Source organism: Empidonax traillii, unplaced genomic scaffold (genome assembly GCF_003031625.1).
Source record: "Empidonax traillii isolate 1590-97213 ecotype Southwest subspecies unplaced genomic scaffold, ASM303162v1 scaffold1:size7828297, whole genome shotgun sequence".
NCBI classification, from domain to species: domain Eukaryota; kingdom Metazoa; phylum Chordata; class Aves; order Passeriformes; family Tyrannidae; genus Empidonax; species Empidonax traillii.
Window position 1 is genome coordinate 4,235,289 of NW_020955194.1, and position 15,390 is coordinate 4,250,678.

Here is a 15,390-nt window from a genome sequence, read left to right on the forward strand (position 1 = left end):
CTTCCTTGGTGACCAGTTTGTAACCAAGGAAGGAGCCAAGTACCCAGTATTCCACACAATTTTTACGTAAACCAGAATATAAATAAGTCGGAGATTAGAGACCTCGCTCTCTTCTCTTCCGGCGAGGTCTGGGAACAGTGGGTCCCTGCGTTGGTCTCGCTTATCTAAGGCTGAGGCCTGCAGAGTCCGCTGTCCTACCACGTGGGGGTTTGGAGAGTGCTGGCTGTGACTGCCAATCCTGCTGTTCTAAGGGACGTGGTGAGATCTGTTTTGTTAGTTATTAGTATAGTTTGATCTAGTATACCTGTTCGGTGTCCCTTTTGTTCCCTTTTGTCCCCTTTTTCCCTTTCCCTATCCCTGCGGGAGGTAGACCCCCTTTTTCTGTGTATATAGCATCTTAACTGTATATAACTATAATTTGCGTAAATATAGATATATTTTTATATAAGCAGCTTGACTGTGAGTTCTTTAATTTTTATAGTTTCTTTCTCCTTTAACCTAAGGGAAGAAAGAAAGGGGGAAAGGGACTGCTGTCCTAACTTTCGAGCATTTGGCAAGGAGCCAAGTCCAAACCGTCACAGCATATTACAATTATATCTTGAATGCAGTGTTACTCACTAGTGAAACCCACAGATGCTGAAAAAAACATGACTTAGGCCCTAGAAAATCGTGGGATTGACATACATATGTTACACATGATCTCTGAATATTAAATGTGAGACATAGTAGTGGTTTTTTTTGGTTTGAGCCTTCAGAGTTCCTCTGGACCCCATTTCAAAGTTTATCAATAAGTAAAAGTCTAAAACAACGTTTCATATAAACTCCTCTATCCAGGACATTGAAACATAATGTATCTGATTACAAGAAGACAGACCCCAAGTTCTACCATAAGGTAAGAATTGGCTGTAGCAAGAGCAGGATAAAATGGAACTTTTCACAGGGAAAACCGTACACTGGGATAAAATGTTAAACAGTGGTTGAAAAGCAAAAGGGAAGTATATGAGTAAACCAATAATTTTCAAAATTGTTCAAAATACCATAACAATCTGTTCCATCTTACAGGAATCCATTTAGCTCCAAAAGAAGAGCTGAATATCCCTGTGTTATTCATGCCACATACAATGAAAATGTATAAAGCTGAGGTGATAGTTCGTGTAAGGAAGGAAAATGGTGAAAACTGGACTTATGAGGTATCTGCTGGATCAAAGAAAGACTTAAACAGGTAATTTATTCTAATAGGAAAGGAAAAAGTAGTTGAGGATACTCAAGCCTGGCATCATTTCCCCTTTGGCTATTTGTGTGTAGCTCCCAAAGGCAATCAAGTGTCTGATTTTGAGGGCAATGGGTGTCCTTCAAAAGCTTTACATGTACCCTGCAAAGTATGCAGATTCAGGGTAAGAATTCCCTCTGTTTTAAAATCTACCTGTTCTCACTCTAAATAAAGAAAATGTGAAGTACTAGCAGGCAGTGCAGTTATGGATATTGAACAAAGCTCTCAGATACCTCTGTTTTTTCTGTGTATTTAGGCTAATTATGGTTCTCATTTGGATACGTTTATGTAACACATAAACTGCATAAACTTTGTTTTAGTGTAAACATGACCTGTCAGAATGCAGGTCAGGCCAAATGTTCTCATATCCAGACCGAATAATATTCAAATATGCTGGGTGGATGTAAGCTGTAGCTGATATAAGTTATAGCTTATGGTTGAACTTTATTTCTTATTTTTCTCAGATATATTTGTCATTACTATACACAATAAAATAGAGTCTAACCTTTCCAACAACTCTAAATTCTAGATTGCTTTGGAAAAAGAAATCTCAGCAGTCTATCATTATGATACTCTTCACTTATTTTCCTAGGAATATTTTTCAAGCAGAGAATGAGGGAATCGAGGGAATACTCTGGAGATTTCCAGTTCATGGAATACCTGAAGCACCACAGCAGAAATTAGGTAGGTAATGGTTGAAAAAATCTTGAACAATAAATTTGAGAAAATTAATTAGTCATTTATGTTCTCACCTTCTTGATCACAAGCATTTACAGCAGTACTTTGCTACATCCTAAAAAAAGAGAAAATCACATATTATAAATAAAATCTCCTTTTTCAACCTACAAATCTGGATCTATTATTTAGTTCTCATTGTGGATAAAAGGAGTTGGGGGCAGTTGTAAATCTTAAGGCCTGTGCCCTTCACTGTACCAATTGATGCTGAGTTTGAGAACTGAAGGTAAGTCTAACTTACTCAAGAGTAGATTTCTGCTTGCATACCCAGAGCACTCTTCTGGGGAGTTTATAGGGTGCAAAATATTGGAGTAGATGTTCACTGTTTTTGTCAGCCTTGAATTTTGTTTCTTAATCAAAAGCAGAATATAGAGTTGTGTGAATAGCAATAAGTTTCCCCTTTGCTTCTGAGAAGTAAACTTGCACTAAAAAATGACTGACACTCATAGGGGTCTTTTTGGTTGCTTATTTTGGGGGTAGTTAATGCTTATAGAATTTATCACCAATTTTTTAAAGGTGAGATGTAATCCCAGAATTGTGAAACAGGAAATTGTGAACAACTTTTTAAGTCTATAACCTTGATGAGGCTACATTTCAATGTGTAGATGAAGGACAATTTTATAGCAACTTGTCCTTTCAACTTACCTTTTGATGAGTGAATAAGTGAATATAATACCTGTCTACACTATCTACACTAAATGTATTAAAGTACAGGAACAATTTCTGTAAAAACATAGAAATAGATATTTGTACTGTCGTTAATTTATATTGCTTAAGGACTCTACTTGTAGACAAATGCCAATGATGTGGTATTAATTAGAGCTTTCATCTCTTTAATTTCCCCTTTAATACCTTAAGGAATGAAACAGAATATTATCATGTAATCAGCTGTTGCCACAAATGATGGCTTTAATGAGTCTCATTAGCATTAAAACTATGTATATTGATGTGAATATTTGTTGTGTTATTTAAATCTCTTATATAATTCACTGGCACTCTGAGATAAATCTCTCTTTTATTGGGCTGTTGTTTTCATTGGAGTCACAGAATCATTAAGGTTGGAAAAGACCACTAAGATTGAGTCCAACCACTAACACAACACCTCTGTCTTACCACTAAACCAGTACTGTAAGCACCACATCTACATGTTTTTGAACACTTCCAGGTATGATGATTCTGCCACTTCTCTGTGCACCTCATTCCAATGCCTGAGCCTGCTTTCCACGGAGAAATTTTTCCTAATATCTATTCTAAACCTCCCCTGGCGCAACTTGAGGCCATTTCCTTTTGTCTTGTTGTTTGTTACTTGGGAGAAGAGACCAACCCCCACCTGGCTACAACCTCCTCTCATGTAGTTGTAGAGAGCACTAAGGTTTCTCCTGAGCCTCTTTTTTTCCAGGTTGAAAAACCTCAGCTTCCTCAGCTGCTCCTCATCAAACTTGTGCTCCAGACCCTTCCCCAGACCAGAGCCCTTCTCTGGACCTGCTCCAGCCCCTCAGTGTCTTTCCTGTAATGAGGGGCCCAAAACTGAGCGCAGGATTTGAGGTGCAGCCTCACCAGTGCTGAGTACAGAGGGATGATCCCTGTCCTGGTCCTGCTGGCCACGCTATTGCTGACACCAACCAGGTGCCATTGGCCTTCTTGGCCACCTGGCCACACTGCCTCATGTTCAGCTGATTTTTGACCAAATCCTAAGGTTCTTTTCCACTGGGCAGCTTCCCAACCATTCTTACCCAAGCCTGAGGTGTTCCCTGGGGTTGTTATGACCCAAGTGCAGGACCCAAGACTTGCCATATAAGCTATGAATTAAATGTGTTAACATTCATAAATTGCTTAAGTAATATCATTTCTGTATATGATCAGAAACCTAAATAATGTAAAATCTTAATTAACTTTAAATTCCTAAATACTTCTTTAGAGCAGCAAAACTAAATTATAACTGTGATCTATTAGTTTATGCTCAATAAATGTAATGCATACAAGAAGAATTGCATTGATTTTGAATACATATAATTCTTTGGCCAGCATGTTATATTGGGTCAAATTTTTTCTAAGGAAATACTGGGTCCTTCAAAAATGACCCAGAGAACTGAAATATCTGTGAGTAAGTGTATTTATGAAACTTTCTATTCCTACCTTGATTATGAAATCTTATGATTTTCAGTTATTAAATTGTTTTTTTAAAACCCCATGTTGTAAGGCGTGAATCCAAAGCAGGTAATAACAAGAAATATACTTTTTAAAAATATTTTAAATAATAACCAAAATAGTATTGAAATTTCTTTTAATACAGACATTTATTAAAATTGCCTGGAGGCTACAAGCTGTTATGTCAAAAGCCAAAGCTGCTTTCCTGGTATATTAGGCAGTTCATCTTTCTGTCATTCTTACTTGCATCGTAATGTATTTAAACATCTAGAAGTCACATGGCTTACTATCTCATGAGACCAATTAAAATGATCAGTGGTCACAGCCCATGTAGTACATGTTAGGTAGATTATAACTTGGGTATTTTATAAAAGTAATTACAAATGGAGGATAATCCAGATCCTTTATTCTTGTAGTCAAAGCACCATGCACCAATTTAGATTGGAGAGGACCACTGGAGGTCATCTATTCCAATCCCCTGGTCAAAAGAAGGTTTAATTGGATCAGATTGTTGAGGGACTTGTCCAGTCAAATCCCAGATGTGTCTGACTTTTATGCATAAGTATTACTTAGTGATTTAGGAAAAAGAAAAGGAAGAGTCAGTTCAGGTAGCAAGATGAGCTGTGGAATAAAAAGGATGTGAACACAACACATTCACACATTCACACAGTAATCTGAAACATTTGATAAGCTAGTGTAATGCAGACAGTGCATTCTTAAATAAGAGAGCTCTAGAAATTACTTCAACCCTGTTAAACAGGAAAAGACCAAAGGAGAAAAGGAATTACTTGAACTTGGTGTATAAAAATCTATTTTCCAGAATAATGATTGCGAATCTGAACTGAAAGTTGAAGCTAAATAAACATGGCATTGAAGAAAGGGTTTCATTGCTCTTTTTTTTAAACACTTTACATAATTACTCACCATGATGTGTTTCTGAATTATTTATAATTATTCCTGATGTTAAGTTCTGTTAATTTTTAAAGAAACGTTGGGTTTAATTCTGATGAATATGACTTCTAGGCCTTGAAACTGCCAAGTACGTGATCAGCCCTTCTTTTTCATGTTGATTCTCTTAACTCTAAAAAAATTTGTCTTTTCTTTCAGTTTTTGCATGTAATTTTCTCCTTTTTCTCTTCCATTGCATATTGAAAGGACCATAAACAGTAACTATTGAAGCAAGATTTAGAAAACTAATGTGTAAGTTAAGACCTAACAATTTTGTAATGAAAAAGACATATTTTAGGAAAAGTAAATTAAAATCTCTTCTGAATTGAAACAAATCTTTGTTGTCCTTCAAACAGAAGCTTGTATGAGAATGCTTTTTATTCTGACATTTCTATTAAAGCTGAAGTTTGAACAAGTTTTCTTAAATTAGGAAATCAAAGAGTAGCTTAATATTCTTTCATTTAACCTTCAAGTTCTTGTATTTCTTTGGTTTTGTTTCAGTCTTCCTTTCTTATTGGCATATTTCAAACTATGCCATAATTCCCATTTGCAATTGAACTAAAATGAAGATACATTTAATGATTAAAATAATAGAGAAATTTGCAAGTGCTGTGGGGAACTAATTGTACAAACAGATTTTTGTTTGCTTAGCAATATTTCTGCTACTTCACCTAAACAGAACAATGGAAACTGAAGGCTTTTGATTGTCTTGATCCTCACTGGTGTTTTGTCATTCTCAAAGCATGTTTTGCCTCTGTGTTTAATTGCTTTGTTAAAATCAAGATGCCAGTGCTTTACAAATCACGTTATTTTACTTCTCTATAGTTGTGGTGCGTTGTCAAGCCAGGCAGAGAGTAGAGCAAAGAGTGGAAATGCTGCTGATGGGTGTAGTTCCTGATGCAACTGCTGTGGCAGATGCAAGAAATTCTGACGTGGTCAATGGAGATAATTCAGCCAAAACCCAAGAAGTTAAAGTCACTGATGGTAAGAATTAATAGTTTTGATATCATGCTGTTTTAGGAATGTTGCAACTAAGGTAACTACTTCACCAAATGTGCAGTTCAGCCATGGCAAGGTGAGGTTTAGAAAAATTGTCCCAGTTCATATTTCTATTGTTTTGCAAATATGGGGTATCTGTTTAACAGTATGTCTTCAGCTATGGGCACCTTTGAACCTGGGCCTTTCTTTTCTTTTTTTTTTTTTGTGTCCGTCTTGGATGTGAGACTTGCATGCTTGCAATCTCTGCTTCAAAAGAGAACAGCCTGCACAAAGTCTAAGGTTAGCAAAAATATGTCTGTGTAAGCACTGCAAGGAAACATTTATCTGCAGATTGTCCCTGTTTGTAAGATGCATTCCCACTAGCAGGCCGATATCTGCAGCAGAATGGATTGAAGAAGGAGGGCTTGTACGAAAGGAGTGATAAAGTTCTGTAAAAGGATAGCTTCCACTTACTGTTAATCTGCTGAGAACACAGTGAAAATCAATTTCTTCAGAGATACACCAGCCTTTCATAATATACCTCTCCTTTGAAACAGAATGATACAACACACAGGTGGAAAGAAAAGAATGCTTGTTACTGCTGTATCGCTGGTATTTCTTGAAATAGATGTGCCTTGCCAGTCATAGTCACTGCAATAAATTTCAAAATTGTGCACATTTGAAACTTAACATTATGATATATAACATGAGACAGCCTAAGGTGTGTTTAACTTAGCTGTAAATGAGGGAAAGGGTTTCACACATGCTGAGACTTTGTGTAAGAGTGTAATGCATTGAAAGGTCATAAAAAGTGAGTTTACAGATGTTGCAGTGAGGTGATCAGTTGGAGAGGCAGCAAACTTTGCTGTTGTGTCTTGTTTCTAACATTTAGAGTCTGTTCCAACAGAGGCTTTGCAGGAATACCATGTTACAGAAACTGTCCTGTCAAATAACTATGAAAACCTGAAAAGCTGTAAAAGGTAAATCTAGATGTATTACATCCTTCCTATAAGGGTGATTTTTATGCAAACATGCCCATGCTCTGCACGCTTACCCTCATAGTCTCATATCAGCCATCACTGTCCAGATCTTTAAAAAGATTTTATTTTTGAAAGCTTTTAAAATAAGAGGAGATCTGGAGTTGAACTGTTAACAAAAGCTTGCACAGCATATACTTACTAAATAGCTAGTGTTTTTAATTACTTATGTAAACATTAAATTTACTCTTATAGCAATGTCAAAGATAACTTGTAGTCTGGGCATATTATTATCTTACACTCCCATATAAAAACATGTTAGTGGTCAGTCTAGTAAAAAAAAAATATATATATGTGAAGCTCTCAGTGTACATTCTTTCCTCTTTGGAGAACTGTGAATATTATTATATAACTTTATTCATCCTTTTGAGAACTGCTGTCCATCAAGATACAAAGGGACTTTTTTTTTTTTTTTTTATCATAGAATAATAGGTTTAGCTCTTTATTGACTTGTCACACAGGAGCAGGCTACCTTAAGCGTACTTGAGCTACTTCCCTCCAACATGTTGGCATCTGAAAAACATACATGGAGAAAACTGAGGCAGTGTTTTGAAAGACTTGAAGATTCCTGATGTGTAGTGCTTGTTTTATTCATAGGAATAATTTGTTAACACTGGCTTCTGCACATACTGCAAGACATTGATTTGGGACATTGCATCTTTTCAAGCAAAAAGTCTGGTAATTAAATGCTTTACACCATAGGTAGTAAGATCATTTATAACTGTGCTTTTCATTGTTTTCAGTGACAATAAAATGTCATTATTGATAGATGAATTTGATGCCTGTTAGGAATCAACTTTAATGGTACTATCTGAGCTTTCTGCAGTATACCAAAAATGCATAAATAAAAGCCTCAACCTCTAAGAGAACAGCCTGGCAAGCTATTTTTTTTCTCTTCTGAAAGAGTGATTCATCAGGGTGTATGTGTGATGTGTAGTAAGCAGTTTTTACATCCAAAGATAAATGATGATAATTACTGGCAAATCAGATTTAAACAGCTAATAATGTGCTTCAGTATTTAAGGTATTTCGACAAGTATAAATACTTTAAATTAAAAAATCTTCAAGCATGTCTTTTACATAAAAAATCAGTTTCATCCAATAGAGATCATTTGACACAGAAAACTATTACAATTTCTTAAGAAGGGACCATCTAAATAGTATCTATCTGAAATGATATAGTTTGTTGTTCAGAAGTCAGCAAAGTTACAGGAATCAAATAGTAAAAGCTTAATGTTTTAGACATAGCAAATATAATATGGTCCTTTAAAATAATTTTCAATTGCATTAAATGCATATTTTCACTCTAGATGTATATTTCGTCTTTTTTCTTGCTTGTGGCTCTAAAGATATCTTTTTGAGTAAAGCAAATTTAAGAGCTGAGATTCATCCAAACGAGTGTGAGGGCATTCATTTTCCATGATATTCTATTTAATGTGACAGGTGTGGATCAGGAGGCTCACCTTTAGGATGTGAGTGCAATAAAATTGGATATGACCAAAGAAATCTTAAAACCGTAAGAAAAATGTTAGTATATGTGAAGACTTGATGCGTTGTTTATTTTCTTTATTGAACTGAAATAATGCCAGGCATTTTAATGAAGAATTTCAAATAGTACTTTAGTTATTTGTTGATATACATGGCTACCACTGGGTCCATTAAAAAAAAAAATCAGCTAATTTTTTATCTCTTAAGTAACCCCCCTTACTCCTATTTCTGAATATAAGTAGAACAGTAATGACAAATACTGAAAAAAAAGAACTCATGAATTGTGAGCAAACGGTTTGAAACTGCTTTTATTTCTGTTTCTTTAACATTTTATAAAATGTTGAAATCTGCAAGCCTTAGGAATGAGAAACATCATTATGTTAATTAAAATTACTTTCTGACGTGCAAAATCATGCTCAGTTTAAATATTCAATGCTTACAGGGAACAAGATCAATTATAAACTAATCTGAAGTTATTTATTCAGCTTCACAAAATTGCAAAAACAATAAATAATACAAACCTAGAAATTATTAAATTCTTCCAGGTGTTATTTTTCAGTATGATTTACATTCAGGAAACATGAGAAGTCCAAAAGAACTTATTGAATAGCCCAACATAATGTATCTCTGAAACAAGAACACACAAATAGGTATCTCTTAAACTGAATTTGAGTTAGCAGATGGGAAAAACCTAGGCAATATAATTTGCTGCAAGAGTCTATTAATTACTTTAATTGTTGTATGCTTGTGATTGCCATTCCTCCCTTTTCTGGCTCCCAGAATTTCCTATAATTTCCATGGTTGGATGATAAGGAAGTGTTGCTTCCAATAAAAGTGGAACCACTACATCCTTGTTGTGTAAAGATGTTTTGGGAAAACTTCTGTAACTCAAAATTGTAGCCAGCATAGCTCTCCAGGACCTTAGTTGTGCTTCTGCAGCATCACAGCACCTCACAATGACCTATCTGCATTAATCTGCACTATTTTTTGAATTATTTTGTCATTATTTATGGAACATTAACAAAGCCTTGCTAGTCAAAGCCCTTAAGAGATACATTTTTTAGGTTTCCCAGAAGAACAGTGGAACAGTGCTCTCCTTGTCTCTCAGCTTTTTAACATAGAAAAGCAAGTAGAGAGTTTATGCACCTAAATTTGCCTCAAATAATGTATCTGACAGTCACTGTAGTAAAAAACTACGTGCACACATGCAACTGTTCTGCCCTAAATGCTCTTCAATTTCCAGGTTACATCTTATTGTCATTTTGTGCTAAAATTCTTTGTCCTTGTCTTCTGTGTCTGAAGCTGCACTGTTCAAGTTTTGTTGTTCTTACAGAAAATGAAGTTATTATCTCTAGATCCCCTTCATCTCTCCCACGCTGCACATTTCCAACAGAACATGATGAAAAGAAAAAAAAAAAACAACCCAAAAAATCAACCTTCCCCTGTTGTTTTGGAGAATATATACAACTTTATGTTTTTTATAAATTAGTGTATCAGGCCTCTAGTCTTGACAGTTTAAGAACACATTGATCTGAAGCTTTGAAGATATAGCTAGATATTAAAACTATAAGGCAAGTAACTAGAAGTTACATAGAATCACCACAGAGCTTTGAATGAAATTGTGACCTTGAGCCATTATTCTTTCTCCAAGCCAGCTGAGGAAGACAGAGTGAAATGTCAGAAATTTGCTGCTTTTATTAATTTTGAAACTTTATCTGTATCCAAAATATAACACAAGTGGATACCTCCCATGAGATTATATCTGTCCTATAGTAGAGGATTTTACATTATGCTATGTTATGGATGTTCTACCTTATGTATAGCTGAATGCAGTCTGTTGGATAAGGAAAAAGAAGCAAATGTGACCCTAGTGATTAGGACCTGTGTTCCAGTCTCTGTGGCTCAGCCTGTTTTGTGTGTTAAAAAAAGTCAGAAGATAAAAAATGGATTCTTTTTCACTAGACCATAGTGTGGTGTAAAACTGTTGACGACTACTGAAAAAACAGTGAAATGAGTTTCCATCTTAACCTCTGTGTGTGCCAACACAAAATTGAATGTTTAAGGTTAAAAGACAGCCTGAGTTGCTACTGATTTCCATGGGCAACATTCAAAGTGAGGCAAATGGGTGAGGATACCATCAAAAAATTATGTCTGTGTGAATTAAGACTAAATCATGAGATATATTCATGAAGTAGCTGCTTTGATGTTTCCTATGCCCAGGTAATGATGTGATTTTTATCTGCTACAGTTTCCAGACAAATGAAGACAAGGCTAAATAAAAGGCTAGCCTGTTGGAAAAGGAATATAATGGTTATGAAGAAACATATTTTAATTGATTCCTTTAAAGAAATAATTTTTAGGTTAGTGTACAAATCTGAGTAGAATATCAGGTCCGAGGAGAATAATGTGGGAGATCCTTCAGGCTGATGAGAATCCTTTTGCTTTTTCTCAGGTTTTTGTTTTAATTTACTGTGCCAAGTAATATCAAAATAAAGAAAGAGTTCTGAGGCAGGTGGATGGATAGGCATAGTGAAAAGGGAATTAGTGCAAAAGGGATTCAGAGAGGGAGAGAGAATATATGTAAACAATCTGCAAGGAGCAATGCAGAAATGTATATGGAACAGCAGGTACTAGATGCCCACCATGGGTTTCATATACATGGATTCATAATCTTCCTTTTCAGTTGTTGCAGTGTTTTAAAGAAAAATGATCAAAAAAAGGGGGGAGGAAAGACTTTTAACTGCTCTCTATATGGTATAAACTTGGTTTAGAAGTAGATAGCTGGTTTAAAGAAGAGTTTTAAAAGAGAAAAATAAGGAAACAAAAATATCAAATGTAAGCAAACATTTAGAAAATAAGAATTCCAGTTAGTTGCTATTCCTAGAGAAATAGGCAATATGATGTAGGGTAAAAAAAAGATATGGCTAAGAGTGGAATTTTGTACAGCCTTGAAGGTATGGATGAAGAGCTTTGACTGGATATGGAAAGAGAAATAAATTTGCAGGGAAGAGATATGCAGATATATGCAGAGCTTCATTGAGTATTTCCTTGACTTCCAATGAGGATCAATGATTACATAATCAACAGGAGGATATAGCTTTTTTCATCCATTTATTTCTATGTGTTTAAGGGGATTTGGTGTCTCACATTTAGTAAAGTTATGATGTTATCTTTAGTGTTTTTTTTAATGCCCTGCATACAGCACTTTTTCACCTTTAGTGAAAGGTATATTAAACTACAGGCAGGTCTTTTGGGGTTCTTGTGCAATTTGTTTATTCTGCTGATATTATCATGGAGTTATGACATTTTACAGTGAGAAATATCTTTTTAATTCTAAGCTGAGATACATTTCTTACTGCCCAGATGATAATGTCTACTTAAATGTTAGGATGTCCTTGACCGCCAGACTTCCTTTTACTCTTTTTCCTTTATTACTCTTGTAATTCACTTTTTGCAGTTCACTTGAACATTTACTTGAAAACTGTATTAAAATGGTTTAATCTACTGTACAATAATGTATTCTGTCTGCCTCTGATTTTGCTGGTGAGGTGTTTCTGCATGTTTAATGTTCATTCCCCACTGTCTGCTGAGTTCCGTCAGTGTGTGTCAAGACTCCTGGAAGACAGTGGAGAAGCAGGAAAAGGACAAGTGTCAAATGAGAGCTGAGAAGGATATTTCACAAGATTTGTAAGGTCAAGATGAGATGCTATATGTCTGGTAGAAGTGAGTAGTGAATGTCTGGATTTTTAGTTTCTGTTTTGGCAGTTTGGAGACTATTAGATCAAGAGGGGAAGAAATCTTTTTTGGGTGTCAGGCCCATAATGGACACTTAGCCTTGAAAAATAATCAGAACCAGTGGAAAAAATCAGTGAGAGATGCAGTATGTTACATTCAGCACCAAATGAAAATAATTAATCTGGCTTATGAAAAGCATGAAACTACAAATTTATGAATGGCTGGGCTTTCGCTGCATGTTTGTATTTGGTGATTGCACTGCACTCCTTTATTAAATGACTGCGAGTAAGACTCCAGCCTGATGAAAGGGAGGTGAGGAAGGCCAGTTCAGTGAATTCACTTGCATCTCTGTTTTATTGCATCCATCCAAGGAAAAGCCTCTGTAACAGGGGTAAGCATTCTATAGTCTGAGCATCTTTCCATCACATCTTTAATTTCCATCTGTCTCATTGGAAAAGGGAGAGAGAGTGAAAGTAAAGAGAGTCCCTTGAGAAGATCCTCCCCTGTGCCATTTTTATGTCCCCAAGTCTGCCTCAGGTTAAGCCCTAGGTGTGGAAAGCTCAGAAAGCTTGATCTCCTTTAGGTATCCACGAGGGACTGCAGCCTCACAGGCCACTGTCCATTAGACTTTTATCATCAGAAAACACATTCTATAATGAGCTGGACTTCAGTGAAATCAAATACTCACTTTTCAAAACCGGGAGGAAGGTACAAAGGCTTCTCTAATGACAGTGTGAAACTCTATTTGAGGTCAGATATATCCAGTGGGCCTTTCACAGTACCTTCTGTAGACATTAGGCCTGTCTACAAATGTCTTTGTTATTAACTCTTTTGAAGTTTGAATACAGGTTCTTTTCCACTAAAATGTCATGTAAATTTCTGAGATTCTTATTTTGGGAACCTGTTAGACTAGTCTTTTAATTTTTAGATGCATGGCATCTATTAATTAATGTTACAGTAAATGTAACACAAAAATTCACATTTTCTCAATTTATATGCTCAGAGTGTAAAATCCTTGGATTTTTTTTTTTTCCTTAGGTGGTCTATATCCTTTCATCTTCTTAGAGGCTATTTAAACAAACCAAATACTTTTATTCTCGTGCTTTTTAAGAAATGTCCTTACTAGCACTTGAAAATAATCGACAGCCAAGACATAGAACTAAATAGCTGAAAAACCCGATTGGTTTTTAAACATAGGTACTTCAGCAATTCTGCACACATGAATGTTGCCTAATGCATGCCACCTTTTTGGAAATCTTTATTTGCACAAATGACAACACTTAAAGACTGAGATTAATTGTCTTTCAAAAGAAGAAATGTTTAATGCTTAAAAAAAGAATTGTCTTGGAGTAATTACCTCAAAACATATTCTTACCTCAAACCATATTCTTACTCCATTTCTTAGATAATGAGTAATTATTGAGTATTGTTGAGTAAATGTGGGGAAGTAATTTTTTTTATAATCAGAACTTCTATTCCCTAAATGTAACCAACTGTATATAAATAGCATGTTTATATCTTCCCAGCAATTGGATTGATAAATGTTGAGCCAGATGTGGCTAAAGCTCTCCCTGTTGCTCTCTATTTACAGAACAGAAGTGGATTAATTGGGGTGTATTTTATATCATCATGTGTATTTTACAACTTGCATTAGATAAAACAAGAATTTTACCTGTACTAAAAATGGTGATTTTTAAAAAGAAAACTAGTGAATGAATGCATACAAAGAGCTGGGCTAAAGGGTCAAGGCATATAGATTATATTGTATTTGGCTTCATGTCAAAGAAAATATTAATTCTGTCTCCATGTTTTATTTCTTTTACCATCACAATTGAAATTGGAAATTCTAAGAGTCAAGAGAACTCTGAATATTTGACAAATTGGATGGTTTTCTAGCAATGATTCATTACTTCTTTTTTTTTTTTTTTTCCCTCTGGCTTCTGCCAATTTGTTTAGGCAACATGTGTATTACAGAATTGTCTAGAATCAAATATTAACATTTCACAAAGTATTCCTATAGTATAATAATATAAAAGTCTTCAGGGCAGCTGTGATGAAAATATAATTATATTTTTTATTTTTGAGCAGTGTTAAACTAGATCAGGAGTCTAGATCAAAACCAGTTAAGACCAGCATAACTAGGCTTCCAAATATTGGCACTTATAAATGCTTTATTTTTCTTTATCTGTTGAAATTGTTGAAATATTTTAACTAATTATGTAATACAAGCACAGAACAGGTTACAAAAAAAGCCTGGAGCAGAAAAAATATAAATATTTATTTGCTTCTAACTAGAAGGTTCTACATATGTCAAGCCAAAACCAAGTGTCTTTGGATACTAAAAGCAGCACGTAATTCACAACGTTTTCCTCCTAGCATCTGAACTATAAAATAAGATTTCCCTGAGTATTATTGTGTGACATAACTGCTGAAAGAAACGTGCTCAAAAGTTGCAACTTTTTTTCGCTGTGGAACGCTCCAAATGATGTCATCCTTTCTCTCCCATTGATTGTTAATGTCTTAATCTTCATGTTCTAACATTTGTTTGGGGTGACTAAACAGCTTTGGGCTGTGTTGGAATCAATGCTTGGCATCAACATTATATTTTTCAAACAGAGAAACAGGAAAGCATGGAACAACGTAGGATGATCCTAAATTTTACAAACTGTAGGAAAAATGTTCATGTTTAATTTCATTGTAACAAATACATTTATTGCAATAAAGTGCATGTATGATAGTTATAATAATAATAATGGCCAGTCTCTTCGCGAACGAAGAACTGGGGAAGGTCTTTACACCTTCCAGCCTGCGCATTGGATTTTTTAGGTGAGACACAGTGTGCGCGGAACTGAGCCCACCCTTTAATCCTGAGGTTCATCTGCCGGGGCCAAGCGAGCTTGGACGGTGGCAGCGAGGTCCTCAGGACGTAGATGGATTGCCTTACGGGCTAACGAGCTCCATCTGCCCGGGGAGGGGCCCCGACCGGGAATCGAACCCGGGTCTCTGCAGTGATAGTGCAGTGAATTTTCCCCTGGACCACCGGGGGCTCCCA

The 15,390-nt window shown here is 35.6% G+C and overlaps 1 protein-coding gene across 1 annotated transcript in view; it reads left to right on the forward strand.

Annotated features, from left to right (window-relative positions):
• CFAP47 (cilia and flagella associated protein 47) overlaps positions 1-15,390 on the forward strand; it is a 281,400-nt gene that overhangs the window by 240,097 nt on the left and 25,913 nt on the right. The window contains exons 59-61 of the mRNA XM_027894062.1: positions 1,063-1,222; positions 1,863-1,954; positions 5,927-6,085. Coding sequence (XP_027749863.1) covers positions 1,063-1,222; positions 1,863-1,954; positions 5,927-6,085 — 411 coding nt within the window. The remainder of the gene's footprint in view (positions 1-1,062; positions 1,223-1,862; positions 1,955-5,926; positions 6,086-15,390) is intronic.